Source organism: Euphorbia lathyris, chromosome 1 (assembly GCF_963576675.1).
Source record: "Euphorbia lathyris chromosome 1, ddEupLath1.1, whole genome shotgun sequence".
NCBI classification, from domain to species: Eukaryota; Viridiplantae; Streptophyta; class Magnoliopsida; order Malpighiales; family Euphorbiaceae; genus Euphorbia; species Euphorbia lathyris.
In genome coordinates, this window is record NC_088910.1 from 21,684,857 (window position 1) to 21,695,000 (window position 10,144).

At 33.8% G+C, this 10,144-nt stretch overlaps 1 protein-coding gene across 1 annotated transcript; it reads right to left on the minus strand.

Annotated features, from left to right (window-relative positions):
- Positions 1-6,427: 6,427 nt before the first annotated feature.
- Positions 6,428-9,922, minus strand: LOC136224514 (S-type anion channel SLAH2-like). Its single transcript, XM_066012877.1, has 6 exons — positions 9,735-9,922; positions 8,841-9,005; positions 8,241-8,735; positions 7,380-8,150; positions 7,246-7,277; positions 6,428-7,159 (listed from the first exon to the last, which is right to left on the minus strand). The coding sequence occupies exons 2-6, from the start codon at positions 8,979-8,981 to the stop codon at positions 6,766-6,768; spliced, it is 1,833 nt and encodes a 610-aa protein (XP_065868949.1). The 5' UTR covers positions 8,982-9,005; positions 9,735-9,922; the 3' UTR covers positions 6,428-6,765.
- Between the last annotated feature and the right edge of the window lie 222 nt (positions 9,923-10,144).

Below are 10,144 nucleotides of genomic sequence, written 5' to 3' on the forward strand. Positions count from 1 at the left end.
TCTTTTTTCTTTTTCACAGCATGTGAAACCTCTGCTAGTTTATGGGGCTGCCTTCTAAGTTCATCATTTGGAATTCAGATTATTAAATATCTAATTGAAGTTGAAATTTTTGATGTTGTGGTTTGAAAACTATTTGATGACAAAGGATTGAAGGAACAAGTTTAATACCCAATCATATATCTTATATTAATATCTAGTACTTTATATATATATATAGAGAAGAAAAAAGTATCACGTTCTATTCGGGTTATCATATTACCTCTTGTAGTGCAGATAACTTTTGATGAGATATGCAGTGGAAAAACGGATCACCACGACCTTCGTATTACTAGTCACGCTTCAATTACGCCGAGGTTAATTAGGAGAGAATGATTGATCAACGACTAAGACCGACTACACTCGTGAGAGAGAGAGATAAAGCGGGTGGCACACAATAGGGAGAAAGAGGCAACCTTTCACTATCTCTGGTGTATTCCTTTGTATTAGTGTTAGCTAGCTTACTATCTATTTGTAAGGAGTGGTTAGGGGAAACCCTAGCCTCATTGTCTCTCTTTGGGGCTCAGTCCATTCCATTCACAACCAAACTTCATATTCAGTCCATACCTAAATATTTCCAACATCTCCTACTAGCACGTAATGGAACGTAATTCAAATTCTTTCTCAATCTTATTCATACTAACAAATAGTTCGTGTGACCAACATACACTTGAGATCATCAATGTTATATACTTGTTATATATAATGTCTCAATGAGCATGTTTCAAAGCAAATGCTATATACTTGTTGGAGATATGTAGCCTTTTGATTTGTACATGTGTTATGATAGGTTGTATATATCCTAGAATCCATCTCACAGCTATATATAACACGTTGATCTCAATTACAATTTTCTAATTTCACAAATATGCACAAATATATCAGTGTTCGGACAGTGATAAACATAAACATTTAGACGTGATCATCTGGAATTTTTTCGCTCTTACTTTGTTCTTTCCATCATGGTCCAATCTGCTTAAATGGTCTTTTACGGTCCGAATTATCTCATGGCCTTCAGAACTTCATTCCAAGATAAGTCAAATTAGATCATACTTACAGAATCAATTAAGGGTCCTAAGAATAAAATAATCAAGAAACCGTAGTTTCATGATGTGAGTCTGACACTAGAAAAACTTGAGATCCATTATATGTATAATGTTTTCTATCTCATAGTTGCGAAGTACACATGGTATGGAAATATTTGTTATGGTGTTTTATCCTTTTGTTTTTAAAAGTAGAGTATGTCTTCTCGGCAAAACACGTACGAAAGTCGCAGTTCAGATGTCCCCAAATGTATAACTTCAGTCTACACCGACTACTTTCGACTTTGAAGACAAAATATCTCAAGTTACTCTTAACTTGTGATCTTGATACCATATAACTCTCTTATATATGATGCACCCCAAGCTGATGCTCAAAGACTCACAGGGGGATAAGTGTACCCCGTCGTTATCAAGTAATAAATATGGACAGTCTAGGTAGCGAATCCACAATTTATACTACAAGTACCAGACTACTATGTGTTGGGTTGTTATCTAGGCAATAGTAAATAGATTTTGAGTTTTGTTTCTAAATTATTCTACTCTTAGGTTGATCCAGAGCAAAAGTATAAACTCCAAGAATAACATGGAATGATATGATAATATAGAATTCAATCTGATAAACAATATAATTAAGAATCTAACCTGAGTTGCATAAACTTAAGACAATTAAATCGACTTATCCTTCTAAGGTCCCTATCACTCAATTCCTTTGTTATATGCTGTAACTAGCTCCAAGGTTCAAGAATTTGGGTCCGTTTACCATGATGTTGTCAATATCTATAGTCTCCGGTATAGACAGCCGAATTTAGACTCGCAATATGAACCAAGTAATTGTTTGGATTTTTGAATGATTCAATATAATTAAACAGAGCATAAACAGAAAGATAAAAAAACACAATTAGAAATCAATACTGAATTTATATTAAAGATTAAGAACAATTATCACAGGTACAACCAACTCAGAATTTATGAAAGGATCTAAAAAGCCAATAGAGACAAAGAGGGTAAAAATCCTTTTTGGAACATGTCAACTCAAGCAGTCGTCTTTATGAGATTGGAGGAGAAGACTTGAGAATCCTTGAAGCGGAGATGAAGGAAGCTTTCTGGTGCTTTAATGGTAGATGAGGGTTGGAGAAGATGAGTTCTCAAGGGTATAAGGTTTACACAGATGACTGAGGATGAATTACAAATCAAATTACAAGCTTTTTTATAGGCCAAATAAACCTAAAATGCCTAAGTTAACCTTACAAGAATTTGAAAGAGATACAACAGACTGAATCTCACTTAAAGAGGGACTGGAATCAGTCAATTATGACTGATTCACAGGTCTAGCTCGCCGAGTTGGCCAAGCTGGACCCCAATAGGGCTTGCCATCCCTTTTGATGGGCCAACTGAATGAGCTGGCCAGGCTGGGTCCCAGGAGGGCTTGCCAGCCCTTTTGATGGGCCAGCTCATCGAGCTGGCTCATAGGAGGTCCTAAACGCAATTTTTTCCTCAATTTGTCTTGGATGGTCTTGCTCTTTCTGTATTGATATGCAAAAATCACACTAAACTCCAAAAATCATTAGTCCTTAGGCTAAATTGATTCATCAAACTAAGTCTTTAACTACCAAACTAATTTCTATTGATATTTGGTGAATCAATTAGCCCTAAAAAAATTAAGAAAATTTTTGGTGAAACCTTAACATGGCATTATTTTATTTAAAATGACACAAATAACACATGAAATTGACAAAATGCTAAAAGGGGAACTAAGATATTAATAATTGACAAAGGTGAAATAAAATATACAAAACTCATATTAACTTTTAAAAATTAGCATAACAAACATCCCAAATACAGTACTAAAAGATAGGAGTTTTTCACCCTATCAAACATCCTCACACTTAAAACTTTACTTGTCCCCAAGTAAACTAAAGATCAAACCCGTAAATGACTTGCTGAGCTTGAAAGCCTCGTGGTTTAACCAAATCTTCGACACAAGACAAGCAACTGTAATCACATATGTTTAGAGATAGGGCTGTAATCGAGCCGAGCCGAGCTTTCGCCAGCTCAAGCTCGGCTTGTAATAAAATTAACAAGATCGAGTTCGAGCCGAGCTTTGGCTTGCTCAAGCTCGAGCTCGAGCTGACCTTTGGCTTGCTCAAGCTCGCTCAGCTCATTAGAAAATAGACGAGCTCGTGCCGAGCTTTGAGCTTGTTTTGAGTCTAAAATCCTTTTTGAACTTGGTTCATTAAGAAAATTATCTAACCATTAATTGTTTGTAAGTAAATCGCTAATTATATCTATGAAGTTTGCTCGCGAATAACTCTTTAATTGTGTATATAAACAAGCTTTCAAACAAAGTTCGGTGAATAAATAAACAAGATGCTTACAAATAGTTCGTCTATTACTCATTTATTATGTTTGTGAACGAACTCATCTAATAGGAAATGACATAATATTAAGTTTAGACATTTGTGAACTAACACAAAACTATATAGTTTTCTACAAAACTAAAATTTGTTTGTAAATTTTCTAATCGAGCCTGCTCGTGAGCTTTCGAGTTGAGATTTGGCCTGCTCAATCTCGGCTCATTTACGAAACGAGCTAATAAATCGTGCTCACGAGTGGCTTGTTTACAAATCGAGCCGAACTTTTATCGAGCCGACCACCGAACCACCCATGAGCGGCTTGGCTCATTTACAACCATATTTAGAGAGCAAAAAAGAAACACAATATCCAAAAGCTGCAGTTTGATAAGCACGAGTCATACTTTTGAGAAAAAAGAGACATGTTACTTAGACGAGTTTAAGGGATAACTGAGTAAACACCTTACCAATAGTTGTTCACTCAATCACACATAATATTTAGATGGCTAAGTGTTTATTCCCAGCTTTTGTACTTGCTAAAATTATGGCGAGTTTGCACATTCATTTGAATACCTCTACTTTGCTACTTGATTCTAACAATATAAAAAAAAACAATCTCAAGGTCATGATGTAATAAGTTTAAGGTTAAGGGTAGATTTAAGAAGTTAAAATTGGGTTAAGACTCTGGCAATAAAAACAATAAGGATGACATAAAATTAGCAAGTTAAAAGTAAAGGATCGAACAAGCATTTATTGAACTGAATAACATATTTCTTTTTCATAGTTTTTCTCTTTTTTATTTGTTTTTTTTTCCTTTGTATGATTAAGATCGATCATAAAAGGTAATGGAATATCCCAAGAGTTTTGAAGTTATACTGAAGATATGGAGTATAGTTTCTCTTATATATAAATAGACGGTTGCGTTCATATGAATCCTAATGACCATGTAAATTTGACCATTCACCGTTAGATCTAGGCAAATTAAATATAAGTCTTAAGATGTTTTGAATTTCCACCTTAGGATTTTAATCTACCTAAATCTAACGGTGAATGATCAAATTTACGTGGTTATCAGCAATATGAACGTATAAATATACTGATTTGATTGTGATATACACCTCTGTAATTCCATTCTACTTCGATAAAAAAAATAAAAACTATACTTCTTTTTTAAGTGTATAACTATTGATTTCAACTTTCATATATATATATATATATTAAATGTATAGATTTTTTATTGTACTTATTGTTTGTTTACCTAACAAATTTCATATAAAAGAAAAACTTGCACACATGTCAGAACCAAAAAAAACTTCAGACTTGGGCTTGATGCATTTCGACATCTTGGCTCACTTCTAGCCAGACTCAAATTCTAATGGGCTGCTTACACAAAAGTCAAGAGTGATTTAAATTTTACAAGTGTGTTATATATGGAAAAATAATTCTAATCATATCAAATTCATATATTTTCAATGTAATTTGTCATTACGGTTAACCTTTTAAAAAAGGGAAATTAACTGTTTTTTTTTTTTTTGTTTGAAGTAGTAACTATAATTTGACAAAAGCAAAAGAGTTTTCATCTAATTGATAACATTGAAAAGAATTGTGAATTTATTGTAAATATCTTTTACATCATGTAATTCTCTGTAAATTTCTCAAATTCTAATTATGCCTTAGTGTTGGGTGGCCTTCACTTTTGTGTTAAATGGGTCGGACTTAAATCCATAGCTTGCTTATTTCTAGGACAGGTTTTAAAATTTATGAAATTGGGATGGAAGCATCCGTTTAGTTATTAAATTTAGGGTAAAGTTCAAATAAAACCTATGTGGTTTCACTAATTTTCAGATAAAAGATTGTAGTTTACTTTTTTGTCAAAATAATGATTGATGTTTCAAACTTGGATTAATGCTATTAAAATCATCTTTAAGACCTGAAAATAAAAATTTTCAAGAATTAAAGTTGTTCAATGTCATATTTTCTATGGAACTGCATTTTCGATTTTCGAAAATCATCTTTTTTTAGAATTTTCTCTCTCTAAACATTAACTTTCTCTCTCTTTTCCAAACATCACCTAAACAATCTCAAAATAAAAAAGTTGAAGAATTAAAGTTGCTTAAAATATTAGCAGTTCTTAAAATATGTAATTTTTGAAGTCGTCCAATGTGATTTTAATAGTATCAATCGAAAAAGTCCTTATTTTGTTAAAGTTAAAAACCTCAATCATCGTTTTGATAAAAAATAAACCACAGTCCTTTATCTGAAAATTAGTGAAACCACATGGGTTTTATTTGAACTTTACCCTTAAATTTATATAGTGAACTGCTATTTACCGCTCTCTAAATTTATATATTAAATATTATATTTAAATATAAATTTTAACTTTTATATATTAGATTAGCTTATTCTATGTTAGGATTTGATATTTAAACCCGAAGATGGTTCTATTTAAGCCCATTTAATTTAACAGCAAACTGAACTGGCAACTTAATGTTTTTGGACGAAAATAGACGTTGGAACCAGTCCAATCCGACCCATAAAATGTCTCTCACAATCCCAAAAAGTTCATGGGTTTTTTTATATGAAAATTATAGTTAGAAATAAAATTACAATTATATCATATTACCAAAATTAATTTTAAATGTCGTCTTTTCTCTAATTTAAAAAAATTTAAACCTTAATTCATAAATTTTAAACTTAAAAAAATATATCTTAGATTTATAATTTGTAAACTTTAGTCTTTAAAATATATTAAAAATAATAATTTATTTAATTTGATATAATTCAAAATATTACTTGAGTTTTTGTTTGAAGTAATTACTTGACAGATAATTAAAAAAAAAAATGTAATTTTATGTAAATGTCCAAAATGGATTTGGTATCAGCCCATTCCATGTTAGAAAAGCCCAATTTTACTAATTGGTAAAATTTGCTGGTATATATGAGAACCAATTAATTATGACACTATAACTTTATTATATAATCATAATCAGCTGACGGTTGGCTAAAATTTCTATTAATTTCTGAGATGACAACACGATTTACATAGACAACCTACTTAATATCCGGTTGTCTTGATACCATTATCATATACTATATGGAATATATAGATCATATCACACTGTTATGTCACGAGAACCCTTTTAACACCTCTAAGACAAGCTCACCGCGTAAATCTTTAACACCTTCACTGTGCACGTCTTCATAGGAAGATTGAAGATTCTCAGGTTTTGTTTTCCTCACATGGTACAGTTTAGGCTGCTGATTTAGAAAATGGTAAGGAACTTAGAGTCACTATCCTCACTCTGATATGCAGTATATGGTACTAAACTTGCTAACTAGTAGATTCCATTTGGACAAGGAACCTCTTTAGGAGCTTCTCTTTCTGCGCTATTGTTCAAGTTTGCATCTTTCAAGCAATTCTCAATCTCTTTATTTTCGGAGCTTCCATGTCTCCGGTGGAACCACTTTAAGTGATGATGATGATGACTGGTATTTTTTGATTTCTTGACACTAATGGCAATGACAATGTCATTAGGAAAGAGGTCTCGGAGCCAAAAGGCGTGTATGATTGTCGTTATGAGCAGAGCTGCTACCGTTAATGAGGAAACGACAGAGAGTGTAACAGCAAGAGTTTGAGTTACTACATTTGTTACTTCATTTGAATACCTTATGGTTGCTATTGCAGCACCAGTCATGGGGAATGTGTATGCCCACCAGGACCATGAAAACCTGTAAATAAAGATCAAATTTTTAGATTAATGGAGAGAAAATTTATCTTCAAAGGTTGATAACTCAATCATATTGCATATACTTACTTAAATCCTCTGAAGAAATTGATACGAACGGCCTGCAGAATTACAAAACATAACAACAAAGTTTAGGAACCTGGAAACAATTGCAGCCTTAAAAACAGGTTTTGAAATTGTCATATACTAAGGTAGAGACTAACCAGTGAGAAATAGAGAAACAAGGCAATGAAGTAAGCAATCCGAGACCCGTAATCAAAGGACCCTTGAATCTTTGCCCATGCCATGGAAGCAACACTAGGAGCTGCAACGAACAGAAAGAACACCGGATGGAGCTCTTTTGGGAGTGTTTCGTTTGTTGGAAGTCTCTGGTATAGAGTTACAAATAGGACTGTGTAATGCGCCATACCAACGGCGAAGAAGAAAAGTGGCCCTTCTTTCAACCCCATTGATGCACCTAACAATGCCCCTACAAAGTTGCCTACGATGGAGAGATGGTTCGAGGGGTTTGCAACTTTCGAGAGCCTACGTTGCCCTCCAGACATCCACTGTCCGTAGATTTTAAGTTCAAGAAGCAGGAACGGAGTCATGAGAATGTACCAAAGGGAAGAGTGCAGCTCTTCTGAAACTGAAGGAGGCAGTCCAATTGCTATAAAGAGGAGAGCAATCCATGGTGCAAAGAAGAAGTTGACACGAATTGGGTGATAGTATTCGCGTCGAACTGCTTCGAAGTACAGAATGAGTTTCAGAAGATATATAGTACCAACAGTAGCAACAAGAGCTAAAGATATGATCCATAGGACAAGATTTACGTGCGGACTAATATGAAGAAATTTTGTGCTGGTTGATGTAGCCAGGGTTTTCCACAAGATTGCTTGGCTGCTAATGCCAAGACATATACCGAATGAAGATACAGGATATCTGAGAAGAAACGGCCATCTCTTGTCATCAGGTAGCACTAGTTCCTCTGATGCCTGTGAACATAGCAACACAAGTTTCATTCTTGTTTCTGCATTAATTTAGATTGACATTAAAGGATATTTATAATAGATTTGAGGAATTACCCTAAGGTTCTCCAACTCAGGACCTTCCAAAGCATCGAAGTAGCGGTCTACAGGTAAAGATTCCTTCTGCATTTTATTCTCACCAGAATTCTCCGGTGAAGATTCTTCTTCGTGTGGCTTTCCACGTAGGTATGATAGCTGCCTCTCAACTTTTCCAGACATTGTTTTGAAAGAATCAAATCTTTTATCTCTGAATTTTTTTAAGCTCTGATGTTTCACAGAGTTTGTAACTCTCTCCTGATCATGCTCAACTCCCATAGGCATTGGCTGAGAATAGAATTTTGCTTGTTTTGTTTGAGGGCTAGCTTCCACAGCTGAGGAATTGGTGAAAAATTTGTTGCGATCATCTTCAAAAAAAACTCTTTTGGTGCTCTCTGAGATGCTTCCAAGTGGAGTACATGGCATGCTAATCGAAACCGACTGCGTCCTTTGCTTGGAATACTGAGGAGACTCATCAGAGCAATTCCCAAAAGCAATAATAGTTTCATTTCCTTGCTGTAACACGAACAGGATGAATGTTATAACCTCACCATATATTGATCTTCTTAATTATTCATTATGTTCCATAAACTACATAAATGAGTAACAGGAAATACATACTGTAGTTGCTGAAACACTTGGTTGATTCATCATATTCGAGGTACTTGTGTTATCAAAGCCGGGCACATCTACTGATGAGATGTATCTGATGAGTGATGGAAGAGATTCCTGTTGCCTTGGTGATGATTCCATGGTTTCCATTATCAAACAGGTTCTACTAAAAGACTGTTATATGAAGTTTCATAGTTAGCAACAACATCTTTGACCAGTTAAGTGAGAAATTAAAGTTTGCTTGAAGATTTGATTATTCTATGCCACAAAGTAGACAAAGAACTTCCTAATCATCTTTTATTACTGATCATATATACGTTTAACCACATAATATATGTAACCATCCGGTTCTAAGGAAGTAAGACGCATTTTAAAGCTGCGAGACTGAGGAATCAACTTATACATGTTATTGGACCAGACTGATACAGTCTAACTATGCATTCTAGCTACAGGACTCATCATCCATGATTAACAAGTTAATAATAAAGCAAAACAGCTGAAGCATCAGATTCCTTTTCTTAAATATATAATCTAGCCTCAGATTCATCAAAGCTCTGTTCTGCATATACCTTAACTTATTTACAACTATAATTAAATCAAATTCCTCATGAACAAGAACATTTGAAAAAATGTGCTAAATTAACCCAAAACCAAACTCCGATACTAAAATTGAAGGAAAACAAAACTTGGAATCTTTGGAAAAGATAAAAGAGGACCACAGTATCAGATTGCTGGAATTTGTACCAATTTTCAGATGCAATAAGTGAATCAATCAAGTAACAAGAGTATCGCATTTGAATCACGCAACTCAAACCAAATCAGAAATCAATAAAACTCCCAAATGCTAATAAATCCGACATTATAATCTACAAAAAAATTGAACAAAAATATGAAGATCCTCACCTTGTGATAGTTTTTACTAATCTTCACAGAGCCGATGGAATCGTGAGAATGCAGAGATGATAATCAGGAGCAGTCAATCTAGTGAGGAAAAACCAGAGCAGCTCTTAAAAATTTGTTGCAGAAAGAAGAAGAGCTGCGTAAAACCAGTAAGGCAAACAAAATGAGGGAAAATAAAAAAAAGCACACGTCTTTCTGCAATGAGAAAGCAAGTATTTATAATGCAATATGGATGTCATTTCACATTTGCTTGTGCTAAAAACAACGCCGTTTTTATTATCAGCTCGATGGATTTTTATTTAATTATATGTTAGGTCATATCATACCATATAATTAAATTTAAAGCTGAAAAGGAATTTAACTTTTTTTTTTTTTTTTTTTTTGTCATCCTCGTTAATTACGTTATCAATCTT